At 41.9% G+C, this 19345-nt stretch overlaps 1 protein-coding gene across 1 annotated transcript in view; it reads right to left on the bottom strand.

Annotated features, from left to right (window-relative positions):
• Positions 1–18604, bottom strand: part of KIF26A (kinesin family member 26A) — a gene marked incomplete at its 5' end in the record, with an annotated part of 49981 nt that extends 31377 nt beyond the window's left edge. Inside the window, 1 exon segment of the mRNA XM_010154713.1 lies at positions 18438–18604. Coding sequence (XP_010153015.1) covers positions 18438–18604 — 167 coding nt within the window.
• Positions 18605–19345: the final 741 nt, after the last annotated feature.

Raw genomic sequence — 19345 nt, 5'->3', positions numbered from 1 at the left:
AATTACTCTTTCAACAGTTCTGGCTGAAGAAGCTCCTCTGGGAAACACATGTGAAAGAGAATGCGATAGAAAGGATGAGTTTACTCAGGGATAGTGTATTCAAGCACCTAACTAAGCGCTAACAACTTAATGAATAAATGCACCCCAAAAGGCCAAGCTAAGCAAAATACATAAACAAGCTAACAGAGAAGTCAGCCTTTTTAAAATATAGCATCTCTTAAATTAGCTCAGTAACAGTGTTTTGGACCATTTCAAAAAGCAGATCGAAGACACAAAATCCATTACAAGTAGTCATAACTTCCCCACTAAGACAGCAACTTTTAAAGTGATTCACTTTCAACAGTATTCACACACTTTCTGCATCTCCACTGTTCAAAGGACAGTGCCATATGCTAGCTAAAGTAATTAACTGCTATAGTGCAGATAAATCCTCTTCCTATGAGTCTGGAGTGCTACTATTTTACTAAGAAATTTGGCAAAGGGACTGCTGATGTCCATGCAAGATAACAGGAAACTGAAAAAACAGAGGAACTGGAGTAGCTGTTGTAGAAAATAATCAGTGCTTTGATGGGCAGCAGGCCAACTGCACTAATAATGATGTATGTGGTTCACATTTAAAAAGCAAATTTTCTCAGGTAGCAGTGCACAAAGCTTAATTACAACCTCTCTGTGTTTGAATGCAAGAATTACTTTGCTCGATATTAAAATGAGGTTGTTTCTGGAGTTGGAACATCACAGACATCTTGTACCAGCAGTATCAAACAGTTAGTTGAGTTTGTTGGTTTTTGTTGTGGGTTTTTTTTCCTAAAGGGGAAAAGTTAAGAGTCTAATGGAAAGAATAGAGCAATTCAGGCAAAATGAAACATTACTATCAAACTGTAGAATCTGAATATGAATTTAAGTAATTGTCATCCTTAGCTACAAAAAGCACAGTCAGTTCTTTAACTACTACAAAAGTCAGCTGTGCAGCAGCCTTCACAAGCTTTGCTTGGGCTCCTGGACTGGCCCAGGCAAAGAGCACCACACAAGGACTCATCAATCCTTATGCACTTATTGCAACACCAGCAATATACTTTGTGGCATCCCAGCCAAGTACTCATTAGGCCAAAATATAGGTCAAGCTGGTTTGGACACGGGTCCAAAATCCAACTTCACAAAATTTCTTACATCAGTAAAATTCACAAGAGTGTTTATTCGCAGGGAGCCAGAGTGATGGGTTTTCTTCCCTCCTTATCCAACAATCCATTACTGAATTTACACTTGAGTTTCCAGTCCTTTTTTGCTCCAGCATTCTTTTCCTTGGTGGGACTTTATCCCATGAAGACAGAGAAGGCTAAGCTGCCATAAACTGGGCCCTTTTTGCCTAGCACCAGAGAGACTGAAGTTGAACTTATATCGGATCACTTTCTGCAGAAGCCTTATTAAGTGCTATGCCTCTTTCTTGATTTGCTTCTTTTCCTCAAATTTAATCTTCCACGGGAGGCTCCACATACATCTTCAGCACCAGTGGGCTGTCTGACCTTCTCCAATACCAACTTCTGTTTCCTCACAGGGCAAATTATGACCTGTAGGGAATACTATGCAAAACAGAAGTGTTACAGTCATGTGTTTTTCTGGGCATTTTCGAAGCATTTTGTCACAGATTTTACACAGGTGTATGCTTCCTACCTACCTTCACTTTTTCCCATTCAACCTCCACCAAGCACTCTTCTACAAACATTCTTGCAAGGGAAACTCAGCTCCGCACGCTTATGCCTCTTTTCCAATTAAAGCATGAGACACCATTGTATATTATTTTTACTTCTGGCTGTGAGATCTACTGTCTGCATTTTGTTTAACTCTTTCCATCTTTAATAGAAGACGTCTTTTAGGATGCTCTGGAGAGTTCTTTTCTCATAGCTAGGTGTCACAGGAGAAAATAAAACTAATATACGGCACAAGCAGGAGCACTCAAATATCAAATGACAAGGGATAGTCTCTAACCTGCTCTTTCCCACACACAATTTACAGATTACTAGGTTTTCTGCTATGCATGGATGAGACCAGTGAGTAAAAGCGTGGCCAGATCAATGACATAATGCTCAGCACCTAGGGAATAAGACTCCACAACAACACTAGCTACAAAGCCTGCCCATTAAAAGAACCATATCATTTTTTATTTTAAATTCTGCCTATGTGGTTAACCTGACATTTCAGATATTCTGATGTACTGCGAGCTGCTTCCAGCTTGCACTCACTGCACATGTTCTGCACATTACAGCTCTGAAAGTAAATGGCATAATTTAAATCCCTAAAGAACAGTGTTCCTTCTGTGCATCATTTCTCCATGAAAAAGAAAACTAGATTTGAAACTTTTATAACTATGCACAATTAGAAATTTTTTGATTAACACTTTGTGGAGTTTATTAAGCTTCAGAAGGAAGAGTGATGTGAAACATACACTGGGACGCATACTAGAAACGGGCCAACTGAGAGATACAGAGGATTTAATTGACACAGTGAGTTTACAGACAAACCACAAGTCAGAAATAGAACTGGGAATCCTGATTCGCATTAAGCTCCACTGACAAAAATAATAAAGGAAAACTTCTGCACATTCATTTCAGCATGACTCACTGCATATTAACAGTTTTAGTGTTATTAGCCAGCCTTATCTTTCAGATATCACTGTCATTATTCTTGCTGTGAGAATGCTTAAGGCCTTCACGGAGAGGGTCAAGGCCAAAGAATTGTACAGTCCAAGCCTTAAATATCCTGAACTTCGGCATTTACTCAAGAGTACACTTACTCGAGAGTTTTGGTTTGACCTTGACAGCCATCACAGGAGCAATTTTTCATCCTAATCCTGAACACTCCGCAAAGCTTGCAAAATTCTGGACACAGGTTTACACTGGGAATCCATCTAGTTTTCCAAACTCTCCCTGTTCCCACCCCAACAAGAGATCACTCCTCTGCTACACAACCAATATCCCAAGCCTTTCCCACTGCAAACCAGCTCCAAAGGAAGCAGTGGGAAAGTCACGGTCTGTCATTGTATCTGCAGTTCCAGTTATTGTTTCCTTAATTACCTGTCAATATAGACAAGAAATAGACGGATGTCCTACAATACACCCTCCTGCACTCTGTCCCAAGCCTTCCGCAACTCACAGAATAAACTTGGTTGGCATTATTACTTTTATTATCGCTATTACTGTTTGATTTGTGGTTCTAAAATTAGAAAGGTAGCACAATAAAACAGTGCAGTTGTTACCCAAAACCCCAAGCAAACTTAAAAATAAACAAGGTATCCATTTCCACTAATGGCATTCAATTTAGAAAATAAAATCTGGTTTAGAAGGAGCCATTTTTAAACAGAAAAATGGGAATGTCTAAATCCGTCCTGAAGGTTTGGGAAGGACAGACACCATCTGTATTCCTACAGAAAATTTTGTACAAGGAGTCACTTATCAAGTACACATTAAATTTTGAGGTTATGATTTGTTCTTCCCCCTAGAACAAACTTACTAGGTTCCTGTGATGCATATACAGCTTCAGGAGGATATAATGGCTTTTCTCACATTAGTACCTTTAAAAGTACAGCACCAAACCTTTGTTTGCTTAGCTGTCCCAGCAATGCTGTCAAGAAGCAATGCCAGGAAGAACAAACAAATAATGTACCTTATTTCAGTGGTTCAACTTCCTCAATAAATTAGTTCATCTGGATCACAATGCACAGCCTCAAACAATGTCATTTTTATAATGGGTGATGGTAATAAAGTTTTCAATAGAAAACCATTATTCTGAAACATTCCAAAATGTCAAACCACATCTAATATTGTGGGGATATTATCAAACCAACATTATAAAAGAACCTCCAGTATGAGATTAAGTTCATGCCTTGCCTCCTGCATATAGCGTAACCTTGCAATTCAGGCTTGAATTTCAGCCTCTCACTTTGAGTGACCCCTTAATTTTCTCTTATCATCTCTTACTAAAATCAGCAAGGCAGAAATAAAAATCAGCTGTGTTAACATATTAGGATCAACTGCTCACAGTTGATCAGAGACGATGGGTCCAGAAAGGATTTTAAGAATTTATCTACAATTTCCAATGCTCCACAGTAGGATGAACTTTACCTAATATATTCCCAATACGTATTTGTCCATCTTGTTCTTAGAAACTTTCAGTGAAAACAAGTCCACCGCCTCCCAAGGTGATCAGTTCCAGTTTTTAACTGTTCTTACTGTTAGAAAATTCACACCTCATGTCTCTACTAAGTCTGCCTTGCTGGAATTTGTGTCCTTGTTTTCCCCCACCTCCCCAGCACAAACTCCTCTGACTAATCTTTTAGAAATGAAAAAGTCCTTCCAATCTTTCCTCACAGGCCAAGTTTCCTTGATTTCTGGCCATCTTTGTTGCTTTACCTCTGCTCTGTTCAGATCCTTATAAAGTACAGAATTTAAGCTTCATGCATCAGCGAGCAATAGTCAAGATTCACATGAATTCAGGCACCACACAGAAAGACCAGGCAAAGCCATTTGGGATAAACCTGACCAGACTTCTGGAATATAACAGGTTAAAGCAAACCTGCAGGCTACCCCTGACATCAGAAGAGCTTCCTCATGCTGTACAGACCCAACAGCTGATCCCTCCTCTCAGCTACACATTATTATTTAAACAGAAGCAACCAAACAAGTCCATTTTTAAGCATTCAAGCTATTTGCATAAGGAATTTTCACTGCTCTTCGTAATTTGTCCCCAGGTTTAAGAAATACAGAAGAGCAGATCTCATGAGCACCGACTGTTAACACCCCAACCACCTTTTCCGCTCTCCCAAACCAGCAGTTTCTGAGGTTGCTGCTACAAAACTGTCATGAGTGATGTCAGCTCTATATTCTCCTCAACTAGCAGATCTGACCCTTTTCTGGCCAAAGAATGTTGCTTCAGCAGCCAGGACCAGGGTTCAGGAACTGACTTTATAGATATAGATATATAGATATAAATAAATATACATATATATACACATATATGTCTATACATATACCAGAATAGCAGCTAGTCACCGCAGCCTGCCACATACCATTTCCAGCTCTGCTCACTAATGACGTTAAACAAAGCAACAGCAGATGAACATATTGCTGTACTTCCATACTTGCTGTTTACAATTGTACCATATGACAAACTGCTGAAAACCTGTGTAGGTTAATCTTTATGTAAGCAAGACTGTCAACACCTAATATAGAAATATGTCAGTTCCTGGGCTGCACACTGCATAGATAGCTACGTATTGAAAATACAGCTACCTGAATGCCAGCAATATTTCCTCGCTCTGTTTCATGAACTAACTGAGCTAAAGCAGGCAGAACCACATCAATCTAAGCACACTCTGCAGGCAAAAAAAAAGTTGGACTTATTTGCCAGCAAGACAGACTCATGAACCAGTCAGGTTGAGGAAAATAAAATTCATTTGTATTCTTTCAAGAAAAAGTAATAAAGACATTTTTAAAACTACAAAGTAATAAAACAGAAACAATGGTGTTAAGTAGCCCTTCATTATTAAATTAACTGCTTAAATAGATCACTTAAAATTTTGTGCTGCAATATCAGTTCCTGGTATACAGAAAGAAGCCAGTGCCAAAATGACTTACCAGGCAATAAATTATTTCTGTTACAAAGGATATTACACTCCATGCTATTCATCAAAAACAATCTGGTATGAAAAGCAAAAGCATTCTGCTCATTCATGCTGCTCCAGGAAAGAAAAAGGCACTTTCTATGATATGCAAGTGGAAAGGATGAGAGAAATTAGAGGCCACTGCTAACAAGGGGTTCATCTGAAGCAATTCAGGCAAATACCAGACAGGAAAGAGGGACTGAATGAAAGAGAAATTCAGTATTTTCACATTCCTGATCACATACAGCAGCCTCAATACAAGTTAGCATCTGTGACTGTAAAGCCTCCTTTACGATAAAAGCTCTGGGGTGGGTTATGTTTTCAGGTTACTGTCCTCTGCCCCAACATACCATCCCCATAGACATACCTTTCTCATCACCTCCAGCTCCCTCAGCCCATATTTTAGTGCACATCTAGAAAATCCACAGCCATTCCTGCTTCAGCTGGGTTTTATTTCAGATGCTTAGTCAAAGGCTTGACACCTATACTGCCAAGCAAATAACTTCTCAGGGGGGCACTTACTTATTCCTACTGTTAGCGAGTTAAATGGTCACTGACAGCATTAAATGATGCAGTGGAAATCACCCAAGTACAGAAGTCATATGTCCACACAATGAGTATTTTTAAACAGAGGAGGGACACATGGGCTTCTTAAAGCCCACATTTCTGTGATTTATTCAACTGACATCAGTTCTGAAACGATACTTCTCAGAGGTATAATAGGCTGAAATTGCAGCACCATTTAAAATAGCACTTTTAGCAGGAAAATGTGAGATGCATATTCTTCCACCGCTGCAGACTAAGAGATTTGACTATTTCTGACCCAAAGATGATAATTTCACATTTCATCAGAAATAAGCAACTCCTGACAACCTGCTCGAGACACATTTCAGAAAATATTCTGAAGCTTGCCCTGGACTCCAACGAGCTTCACTAATAACATTTAAATTAGATTTGTTTTATGCCAGTTAACATCCTCCGAGTCACTTCCTCCCAGTAAAAAATCCATAGGGCAGAGCTTCTTAGCAAGTGAGCCCACCACTGAAGACACGAAAAGCCCAACAAAGCAGAAAGCAACCCCAAGAGCATCACTCTGATGACCAGCAAGGCAGCACTAACTGATGCTGAGTGAGGTACTGGCTAAGCTCTCTGAATTACCCTGCCAAAAGAAACATCTTCCATCCTGCAGCAGGAAGGATGAGGGAAGTTTTAGAAAGCCAAAATTCACTACTGTTTCACAGGGGATTCTAAAGTACCTTCAGAGTAATCCTGCAGTTGATCAAGCACTGCAGGTACAGTGCTGATGCTTGACATTTTGGCTTGACATTTCCTTTTTGCTATAAATGATAATATGGGGGGTCCTATTTTGCCACAAGCAAGCAAAGCAGTCTAGCACAGAACAGAGAGAGTGTCACTTGAAAGTCCGTCTGTCCAGTAAAACCACATCTTGCACGCAGTAAACTGTTAGTGATTGCAAGTCAGCCATGAGAACTAAATATTCAATTATCAGGTTTTACTATTCTGCCTGCTAAGTCTGTCTGTCTTAACGAAGTATTAAAATAGTTAAATACATTATTGGAAGAGTCTGAAAGTCACTAATAAAGTTGCCAAACAGGTGCAAACTGTCAAATTACATCCCCACAGGAAAGTCACCGTTATCATTTTACCTATGGAATGCTCCGTTTCCCACTGCAGCAAAACCACCAGCGCAGCTGCCGCCGAGCTGAGGAGCCCCAAATAACGGAGTCAGAGCAAGCACTGGTGTTCAGAAGTCCAGGAACCAAAAAAGCAGGCAGACTGGGAGGGCTGGGCTAGGGGGGAGGTGGGAGAACTGCTCCTCTTGATAAGCTAGGCAGGGCAGAAAGAAGGGAAGAAGCTGAAGGGGAAAAGAGACTCTGGTAGCTAGACAACAGTGAGATTTCATATATTCAAGAAAACAGAATAACCAGGTGCATTCAGCTACCATTGAACAAGAAATTATAGAAAGGATCATATGAAAAACGCTTAAGAGAGAAAATATTAAAGTCAGGAAAGCAGAAGATCAGAGAGAGAGACAAAGTAAGAAGGAACATCTGCACATACTTCAGGCTTCCTTCATTTAAAATCCCTTCCAACAACCACCGTTTACCCCACAAATAAACTGAACCTTGGGTGGCTCTGAAGGTAGAGATTCTCTCCTCTGACATATGTGTGAGCACATCTGTTTTAAATTGCTTTGCTCTTCCTCCTGGGCATCACGAGTGTCTCAGAATACAGAGCTTACCCAGGGCCCAGCTGCTGCAGCAGCAGTCTGCACTGGACTACCTCGACCAGCTGAAAAAGTCGCCACATCTCCTGGGGGGCTGCCTCTGGTACTCCAGAACCTGCCATATTATCAGCCATCAAGGCACTCAGGGCTGACAAAACCAGTCCTCCGCAGTGGCAGCCTCTTACAATAAGTATCTTTTATTGTAAAAAGTGGTCAGCAGAAAACACTGAAAGTGGTTTTTCATGCCCCAATTCTGCTTTTGCTAGGAAGCTAAAGATGTAGAACATCACCTCCGAACTCCCAACTTCAGCATGAAGTCCGTACATCACTAGATCCGTTTTTTGCCCTCTTTCACTGTCTCCTCCTTTTCACATTTCCTGCCAATCTGGCTGGCACCAGGCTCCGTCCTCTCTTCATCCTGCCACCTCCAGCAGAGCCCAACCCGCTCCCACACAACCCGTGGCCCATGCTATCCAGGTGAGGCCTCTCCTTCCAAACATCGCCCTGACACTGATGCCTGGCACAATCTCTCCTTAGTTCATACCATGACCCCTAACCCTCCATACAGGTGAGCTTCATCTTCCAAAGCAATGACTCCTAGATACCCAATGCTGCTTCATCGGGTCACCACCACCCACACTTTATTCCCTATGAGGCGCTCTCAAATCCTCACCAAGGGCTCTTCACATGACTGGTCATTCAGTGCCTCCGCCCTCTAATCAAATAGCCATGTTCTGATCACACATCTATTGGCCTTTAGGATGATTTTCATGCTTTCAGCAATGTTCTATCAGCAATGCCCATGTACAAAACTCTACCTTGCCCCTCCTCTCAGTTACGCCAAATTTTTTACCTCCTCCCTTTGCTGAACTACATCTGTGTGTCTCATCTCTGTTTGCCCATCAGTCTCACAGTCATCACGGATGAGCTCTTCTTAGCAGGGAGCCTGGCTTACCATGTGCTGATAAAGCGCTGTGTAAATGTATGATGCAGCATTAGCAATGATACCAGTAATGATGTTCTGCTCTTAAACATGCTGTCCTGAGAGTCATTTCTGTTACAAAGAACAAAGCCTACTAAATTCAGGCTTATCTTCTAATTTATCCTCCTTAATGGGCTAACATGAAATGGGGTGTACCTAAAGCCTACACTGCTTTGTTTGTTCTTAATTACAGGCAGTATTATGCTGCCACAGCAACTAGGAAAGCTTAAGCTGCCCTAAGATGATACAAGATACTGCACAATGCTGCACACCCGGCCCTGTCTCCTGTCCACACATAGCACCGTGCTGCGTGCGGGTCATGTTTACTCTCCTGAGACAGCTAGCAACCACATTCCAGCAGCTATGGCAAGGCAACAGCAAGACGAGGCAAGCCCTTCCATGGCACCCGCTCTGTCTCCATTTGCACAACTGCAGGAGGGCTTTCCTGCTCTTCCTGGCTCCATGAAGAGAGGGAAAAGGGGGCTAGGAAGGCATCCCCCTCCCCAGTCCCATGCAGCAGGGAGGACACTGCAGGGACCAGGCTGCTCCCCAGAGGAAGGATTCATTAAGGGGAAAAGGATCATTTCAGCTCCTCACAAAACAGCTGGATGCTCAACTTCACCTGCACATCTGTAGCTCTCCATCAAGGTGCAGATTGCTCAGCCACCCTTCCTGACTAGCTTCCAACTGTGAACAAATGGCGCAAGTGGAGCATTGCTTGGCATTTAACGTAGAAGAGTTGCTGCACCAAGTGGCTGTAGAGCTGGGTTAATGCCAGCGAGCCATCGTGTCTCTGAAGGGTTCCCCACAGCTCCTGTGATACTGCTATGACACTGTGAAGTAGGGATAAACCATGCCTGGGTTCTGGATGTATCTGTCACAGCAAGGCAGTCTTAATTGGGAAGAGCTGGTCCCACACTTTCCTAGGTAATTAATTTAAATTTAATTTTCCTACATCACCTCAACAGAGGATTTCTTGGGTGTGGGTTATGCTTAATGAGGAAGCTTTAGTAAGTGACTCTGCTTCTTCCCTTGACCTGTAACTATAGCAAGTGCTTCTGTTGCAACCTCACAGACTAGCTTAACTACCACGGGTCAGCGCAAAAGGGTCTAACTCAGGATCCAATGAGTCACATGTTTTCTTCACCTTTTGGTGAACTACGACTTATTCATAACCCAGTTATACACTTTATCTGTCAAAGAGATTTAAATTGTGCCAGCTCTGCACAAAGCCAGGATACCAGTGCATCCCAGCAGGGTACAGGGCAAAAGTTTACAGCTATTAGAGAGGACTGGTGAACTACATTATGAGCTTAGCAGAAATATAATTCTTGCTTTTAACAGGACAGAGAATGACAGGCTGAAGTGATTTAGCTAGGAATATCTTAAACATGGCAACTTAAAAAAAAATTCATGTTTCATTTTTATTTTGTGTTTTTTTCCCCGGCATTAAATTCTGAAAGTACAGATAGTCATGGAATAATCAGGTTTAACAGGTTAGCAGTAATATATGCCTCAAGTGTTCCTAATACATCATAATCTTCTTTCACAGAATTTGCATCACTGTCAAACTGAACTACTGATTTTTGGTTGATGCTTTTAAGATGTTTCTATGGTTACTTTCTAAGGTCGCATCACAGAAGCCTGAACAGCAGTTCAGAAAGACAAAAGGCATTTTGCATCCTTCAACATATTAAATCATTTATGAAACTTAAGGCATCCTCATGGAAAAAAAAAATCACAAAAGAATAGGTTCCGAGGTTATTTTCTCAGCAACAGTGTAAAGCGCAGTAAAAACAATATCTCAAAAAAGCCTTCAAGAGCTAGATTATTTGATTAATGCTCCATATGGCATAAAATGCTACGGAATACATCCTAAGTTTAGATGTATACACACAAGCCTACATGAACTGCATGAATGGACCTTCAAGCAGAATATGTAGACATCTAATTTGCAGCTGTCAGCTTCATCTTTTAAATCAGGCACTAGGCATTGTCTCAGAAATTATTCCAAATCTAAAAAATGAAAAAAAAAAAAAAGAAAAAAGGAAGTTAAAATGGTAATGACAGCCTTTATTATTTCCATTGGTTTTCATTAAAAGCCACACAGATTTCATCTGTCCCTGAAATGTTACAAATTTTGACTAGTGTAATGAAAGCTTGTACACAAAATATCTGAATTCTCTGCCTACCGCTACACTAGATCAGAGTTTATTGGAACTAATTGAAGCGTCTGAGGCTTGGAACAAAAACACATTAGTCATTTAGTGGTTGTGCTAATATTGCTATGCCTTCCCTGCAGTTTCATTAGATATAGACTGCTTCAATACCCTAATCATATGCTCAGTCACAGAACAATCAGTACAGAGTACTGACAAGCTGTCCCACCATGCCTAAAGCTGATAAGGTGTCTGCTCCATGAGTAACCTCAATTATTGACTATATTTTATGGTCAATCTAATGACCAAATGCTTATCAGTGAACCATCAGGTGCCTGTAATAGGATAGTGACCCTTAGTTTATATGTACCATTACTGCTCATTAGTGAATAATTAGATTCTTTAATCCACAACTCACTGGCATTAAAATATGATGGAATATCCTGAATCTAGAAGACGACTGCTATGCTTATTTTAACTCTTAATATGTTCAATTACATTACTCAGAGATGGTATGTTATATCTTGTTAAGGAAAGCTGCTTGTAAAAAGCATACCATGTGTAATGTTTTATATCATGCCTATATTGACACAGCTTTCCCAAACATGAAGAAATATAATGAGAGTGGAAAGATAATGAGTGTGATTCACCACTATGATTCTCCAGATTTATTAATTTAAATGGCTTTAATCTAGCAAAGCCCAGCAACACTGCAAATAATTTAGAAACCTGAAAACTAGTAAGTGCTATGTTTGGAAGACTAATTCATCAAACAAAAACAGGTGGATGTAAGGGTATGTAGCTACAACTATACATCTGTTTCCCTGCTCCCTAACAAGGGAAGGGATCCCATCCAGTGGGACCTGGACAGGCTGGAGAGGTGGGCCACTGCCAACCTCATGGAGTTCAACAAGGCCAAGTGCAAGGCCCTGCACCTGGGTTGGGGCAATCCCAAGCACAAGCACAGGCTGGGTGGAGAATGGATTGGGAGCAGCCCTGAGGAGGACAACTTGGGGGTACTGGTGGATGAAAAGCTGAACATGAGCCGGCAGTGTGCACTGGCAGCCCAGAAAGCCAACCGTATCCTGGGCTGTATCCAGAGAAGCGTGGCCAGCAGGTCGAGGGAGGTGATTCTGCCCCTCTACTCTTCTCTTGTGAGACCCCACCTGCAGTTCTGCATCCAGCCCTGGAGCCCCCAACATAAGAAGGATATAGACTGGTTGGAGCAAGTCCAGAGAAGGCCACAAAGATGCTCAGAGGGCTGGAGCAGCTCTGCTGTGGGCACAGGCTGCGGCAGTTGGGTTTGTTCAGCCTGGAGAAGAGAAGGCTCCAGGGAGACCTTAGAGCACCTTCCAGTACCTGAAGGGGCCCTTCAAAGAAGCTGGGGGGACGAAATTTTTACAAGGAGCTGTAGTGACAGGACAAGGTGTAACGGGTTTAAATTGAAAGTGGGAAGGTTTAGATTAGACATCAGGAAGAAGTTCTTCTCGGAGAGGGTGGTGAAGCACTGGAACAGGTTGCCCAGAGAAGCTGTGGATGCCCCATCCCTGGAAAGTGTTCAAGGCCAGGCTGGATGAGGCTCTGAGCAACCTGGTCTAGTGCAAGGTGTTCCTGCCCATGGCAGGGTGCGTTGGAACTACAGAATCTTTAAGGTCCCTTCCAACCTAAACCACTTTATGATTCAAAGGCAGCAGTTCCACAGCAACAAGAACAACACTCTGACTAAATAATTTTGAAAAGTTGTAAAAATAACCCAACATCAAACAAGATTAAGATTTAAGAATGGGGACTTACAGTTTGTCTTCTACTCAACATTGCTCAGGGTTGCTTACTTTTATACATATTTTCTTCTAAACGGCTTTGATTCCTCCTAGCTGCTCTGTCACTGCTCAAACACCATATCTGCACCCAGCAGCACAGGCGCTGCTGCCACCAGCCACCAACAGGCAGAAATGGCATATTAATGGTGATGGTTCTGATTTCTTTGGAGGCCCTGATTCTCCTCCCAAAGGAGTGGTCGGTTTTTTTGGCAGATAGCCCATTAACCTCTTCCCAAGTGCTTGCCCCATTCTCCTTCTTGCCGCCCTTCTCTTACCTGTTCTTGGAAACACCATTTCATCTCTTCCCCAGGTGTCCAGGTGACACAGAACCCAACACCTTATTACAGCTTCATACCACAATATGACAATATTTATTTAGTTGCAGGCATAGCCCACAGAATGGTCCTACAACTATCTCACATATTTTCACTTAGTAATATAAAGTTTGTTCAGGTTCCTTATACACAAAAAAAAAAAAAAACACCCAAAAAAAACACCAAACCAAACCACACACCACCTGCAATCAAATAGAATATGTGGAGCACAAAGCAAGGCATGGCCCATGCCACGCCAAGGGACAATGCACAGCTGCATTCTTCTTAAATCTGAAGAATGCAAGATTAAACTTCTCCTGAATTCTAAGGGTAAACTGGGAGCCTCTTCACAGCCATCCATGCCCATGGGCTGTGCTTTTTGCCTGGCTGTCTTACTCTGTCAGTGACCTACTGAGAAGCTGCATTTTCTGGCAAATCCTCTGCTCCTTCAATAACATGACCATTGAGTAATGTCTGGCAATTTGCTTGTGTGACACAGCCAGATGTTAATCAAAGCTTTCCTCCTTCTGTGACAGATCAGAGTGAGGGGAAAAAAGCTTAAAACTGATTTAATTTCTTAATACGCTTCTGTCTGCTGGCTCTAATATTTGGCTTTGATTTTGAATACTTAGCACTTCATGCTAGACACTCTGCATTTCTAGGTAATGAATAAAATACTTTTTTTTCTTTTTTCTTTTTTCTTTTTTCTTTTTTTGAAAAGCAGAACATAATTAAGCTTGAAGAAATTAAATATGACATTCAAATGAGAAAGAGCTTTGGATGAATATGTAGATTTGGGCTGCACATATGCTTAACGAAACCAATGTATTCACTGCAAAGACTATCTTAAAGATATTAATTTTAACCATGGGTACCTCTTATCACCAGGTAAACATTTTGCTGCAGCTCTTAGTTATTATTTTCCAGGTGAGGACATGAACTCTCTGTACAGTCTTCTGAGTTTGTGATCCTACAAACACAAAGCTCACTGAGGAAAAAACTGGAGTAGAAAAACCAACCAACCAACCAAGACAACCTGCACAGACCTCCTCCCTTCCCAGGCACAAGACAGCCCACAAGCAAGAGTCAAAGGGTATTATTTCACCAAATAGATACTCTAGTTTTAATGCGAAAAAGACATTTATCTGCTTCCAGGAAACCATGCCACAGCACAACAGCTAATTGTGCTAGGACCTGTACAAACACAGTTGATACTGTTGCATGAAGAACAAGACTGGAACCCTTTGCTCATGTGAACGAAAAATCTGTATCTAGTGTTGTTGCTGCTAAGGAAATCACAGATGCAGTTTCCACAAGTACCCTATGAAGGCTTTTTCTTCCAAATTAACTAAACCTGCACCCCAATACACTGAATGTTACCATACATGTGTATTTTTGCCTAGCTATTTTGTTTCTGTGACAAAACAGCCCTTTTCCTAAGCTAAAGTTCCAACCTTGGCCCCTTTTATAAAAGAGCTCTTGTAAAAAAGATGGAGGAACTCAGATTGCGTCAAAGAAAGAGCAATGATTTTGTGGGCGGGGGGAGCAGGGGAGGTGGATGTTGGGAAAGTGTGTGTGTGGTTATCAATATACTAATTGCATTTATTCCAGTTGAGAACAAGGAATAAAATGTGCCTGGTTCTGCATAACATAACACACTGGCCCTGCTATGAAGTCCACAATTTAAGTGGCTGAGGAAACAGGGTAAGGAAAGAATCAGCAAACATAATGAATAGGGACTGCAGCATAACGCTAGTACCATGACTCCTCTTTCATCTGCAGGTGCTTGCTGAGAGAGGATTAGCTGAACAGATAGACAATGGACAAAGAAGTGGATGCTGCTGCAAAAGATTCATGACAGGGATGGCCTTCTTCCTTAATGTGCTCAAGGCTGGATGGCACAAAGGGAGAGAGGAGACAGACTAGGAAGGCTGGAGCAAAGAAGCCTGATACTGCATCAGTACTGAAAAAAAGCAGCAAAAACTGTTGATTCCCCAATATTTGTGGTCCCTGGTTAAGGTGCTTCCACCCCAGTGTTTGTCAGCATCTGTGTTTCACTCATCCTTGAGTATTTCCCACTCTTCCTCTCCCCTCCTGCTGAGAGCCGCATGGCTTGAGGATGGGAGGAAGATTCAGCACAGAAACTTTGATGTGTAAGGTCCCCACAGGAGGAGGAGTTGGAGGAGAAAAAGGAGCAATGGGGGAGGGAGCCTATCCTGAGGTTAATGCCAATGGTGGTGGAGCAGCCTGGCCAAGACTATGCAACAGTACCCACCTGTGGGCCTGCTCAACATATTTAGGACTGCCAGGGATCAGCAATGGATCTCTATCCCTTCCCCCCAGCCCCTGTATTTTTAATCACAGTCATAACCAAACTTGTTTCTTGAATGCTTGTTTTTAGGGAACCTGAGTTTCTTAGACGGGTTCTGGGATACTGAGAAATGAATGCTGAAATACATTAATCAGCAACATGATGAAAGATCACAAGAATGCTACAAAACTAATTCAGATAACTGATAAGTGTTTAAAAAAAAAAATATTTCTCACTTAAGTCTCTCTCTCCAACAACCACCACAAAAAAAGAAACAGAAGTGCTTTGTGCAAAAAAATTTCAACCACCTCTCTTTGGTTAAAAAAAAAAAAAAAGAAAAAATCAATTTTGAACAGAGGAAACATGGGTAGGGAATATACTAATGGGTTTTAAAATGTTTTAGCTAGCACATAGCTGCTAAAGCTATAAAACTCTGATTCACTCAAGGCAGAGACAGATTCATGAGAAGCAATTAGGGCCCAATCCAATGTACAATGATGTCATTTGCAGTCTTGCTGCTGACTTAAAGAATCTTTGACTCAAGCCAACAACAATCATTCGTAAGGATCTGTCGCTTTACAATAAAACCAGAATTGAGTTTTGCTGACCAGTGACAGAAGTATCACAGGGATAAAAGATTTTGGATCTTATTTCAGATTATTAGGCACTGACTTCTTTCACAAAATTCCAAAGGGGGTATTTTATTTTCTGGATTCTTCAGTGAAAGTTACAGTCTTTACATTTGCTTACAACATATCAATTCTCACAGAAATAAATCTGAAGTAGATTAAGCTAAACCAGACTGTTCATACCCACAATATGAAATGCAGTAATGAGAGCTATGCTGCTGTCCACTCTAGGTATTTGCAGACGATTCATGTCCTGATTTAGGTAGGGGGGGAGTGGGAAAAAAGGCTGAGCTTTTCCCCTTGCCTTTCCTCTCTACTCCCACTGATATCAGACACAGATTAAAATGAAGCAACTCATCCTTTGTAGGCAACCATAACTGTGTGACTTTAAACCTGCAGCACTTCACACAGAGACAAAACACTAATTTGCACACATCACTCTTGGGTCAGTCATTGTGGTGGCCTTCTATGACAGCGTTACAGTGTTGGTAGATAAGGGAAAAGCAACTGACATCATCTACCTAGACTTGTGCAAAATATTTGGCACTGTCCCACATGACATCCTTGTTTCTAAATTGGAGAGGCATGGATTTGACAGAAACAAGGCCAAGTGCAAGGTCCTGCACCTGGGTTGGGGCAATCCCAAGCACAAGTAAAGGCTGGGTGGAGAGTGGGTAGAGAGCAGCTCCAAGGAGAAGGACTTGGGGGTACTGGTGGATGAAAAGCTGGACAGGAGCCGGCAGTGTACGCTGGCAGCCCAGAAAGCCAACCGTATCCTGGGCTGCATCAGGAGAAGTGTGGCCAGCAGGTCGAGGGAGGTGATTCTGCCCCTCTACTCTTCTCTTGTGAGACCCCACCTGCAGTTCTGCATCCAGCCCTGGAGCCCCCAACATAAGAAGGATATAGACTGGTTGGAGCAAGTCCAGAGAAGGCCACAAAGATGCTCAGAGGGCTGGAGCAGCTCTGCTGTGGGCACAGGCTGCGGCAGTTGGGTTTGTTCAGCCGGGAGAAGAGAAGGCTCTGGGGAGACCTTAGAGCACCTTCCAGTACCTGAAGGGGCTGACAAGAAAGATGGGAGGGAGGAAATTTTTACAAGGGTCTGTAGTAACAGGACAAGGGGCAACAGGTTTAAATTCAAAGTGGGTAGATTTAGATTAGATATCAGGAAGAAATTCTTCCCAGAGACGGTGGTGAAGCACTGGAACAGGTTGCCCAGAGACGCTGTGGATGCCCCATCCCTGGAAAGTGTTCAAGGCCAGGCTGGATGTGGCTCTGAGCAACCTGGTCTAGTGCAAGATGTCCCTGCCCATGGCAGGGTGGGGTGGAACTGAATGATCTTTAAGGCCCCTTCCAACCCAAACCATTCTATGATTCTAAGATTTCCCAATCTCTTGTGTACACAAAGACTATGGTATGAAGGTATATAATGCTTAAGACTCACTGTACTATGTTCTTCTAAAAAGCAGGGAAACTGAGCTCCTTCTGAGGCCAGATTGTAACTTAAAGATAATTTTTTAATGGTGCAAAACATTATAAAGATCATAGTAAAGGAAACAATACAATTACCTCATGATTAAATGATAAGAAGGATCCTCACTCAGTGTATAAATTTTACTTTAATACCATTCACAGACATACGTTTTTCAATATTGTCTCAAAACATGTTCAGTTCTGAATTAAAAAAGGAGATTGGAATGCAAGTACAAAGCCCTGAATTTTGTTGTTTTAAATACCATCTGCTTGACAGCGTATTGCATTTAATCAACATTGTTAATTACAACAAACATTTTCCAAGCAAAACTATCGTATAATTTCCATTATAAGACACATTATAAGAATGGAGAAAGAAGATTGTTTTAGGTTACAGCTAAAAAAAATGTTTTAGCTGTTGTTACCAACTATGGAAAAACTTATTTGCACACATTGCCCATGTTACGGAATAATGTCTAAGTTTTTTTTAGATGCAAGTGAAAAAACACATGCTACTTCACCTACTGCTCCAAAGAAACGTGCAGAGTAACAGACCTGATGCGGGTGGAAATATCCGTTAAGGACTAGACAAGACCAACACACATTTTCTTGGGTTTTGGTCAATAGAGATTCCTGCTCAGGTCTCCAAAGAGAGAAATGGGGTGTCACCATCACAGCCCTACTTCCCAATGGCAGTGGGAAGGCACCGCCATGACCAGTGACCAACTCCACCTCTGAGCAACCAGCACCACACACTACACCTTCTACTCATGGCAAGGAGACTCAACAGCATTTCACAATTGTTTGAAAACCCATGAGCAGTTACTGAAACCATAAAGGTGAAAAACTACCTTATGAAGAATGAAGCTGCAGCTGAGGTACCTGCCGAAACCCCAGCTGGAGCAACCAGGCTCTGGGAGGGTGTTGAGCCGCCTGCTCCTCCCGGGTCGGAGCTGTTCTGCCCTGAGCTGATCTGAACATTGGGACCATCCCGGCCACTTTCTGATGTTGTTTCCGCCTGAAAAAATAAAAACATACATACAGGTTAATACACTTGCTAAATGGCTATAACAGGGAAAAATCTCACGCAGCACTTCCAGAATGTCTTTGCAAGGCAAAGCAAAAGATAGCAGTGGCTGAGGAGCAAGACAGCTGGACAAGAGTACCACAGTAAGTCCTGCAACAGGGAAGGTAAAAACCATGACCGCAGCAGACAAGCAGAATAACAGAGAGACCCTTTGTGATGGGTAATGCACAGTTAAATAGTTTGACAAGCATGAAAAAGTGGAAAATGATAAGCAGAACCCTTTTGTTTTACAGTGTTATTTGGGAGCTGGCAGAACTGTTTATCTGGTTCAGTTATAACTGTCAGGAATTATTTCTCAGTGCCACATCATAGGCAAGACTTATCTCTTTAAGAGGAACTAACCAAACAGTCACATTTGTAATGTGTTTCCACGTGAATAACCCCAAGAACTAAATAAAAATTGATTTTTAAAAACGTATTATGGGTTTTTTTTAATGCTTTTCAGCATTATCTGTCATAGCAGCGCGAGTACATGCCATTTTTGTCTCCTGCAAACCGTTCTAGTGGAAGAACTGGAGTGTCTGGTGATGCATCTTCTCCAGCATAATGCATCTGCAGTATCCGAGACAGAGTTTGGTGAGGGAATGGCAATTGGTTTGGGATTTTGCCAAAATACTAGACATCTGTATTGTGAAATTGTGTCACGTCTGTATCTTCATGCTTAGGCCACCA

The sequence above is a fragment of the Eurypyga helias genome, unplaced genomic scaffold (genome assembly GCF_000690775.1).
Source record: "Eurypyga helias isolate BGI_N326 unplaced genomic scaffold, ASM69077v1 scaffold4207, whole genome shotgun sequence".
Classification (NCBI taxonomy): Eukaryota; Metazoa; Chordata; class Aves; order Eurypygiformes; family Eurypygidae; genus Eurypyga; species Eurypyga helias.
The sequence above is the reverse complement of the archived record's forward strand: the minus strand, read 5'-3'. Positions and strand labels throughout refer to the sequence as shown.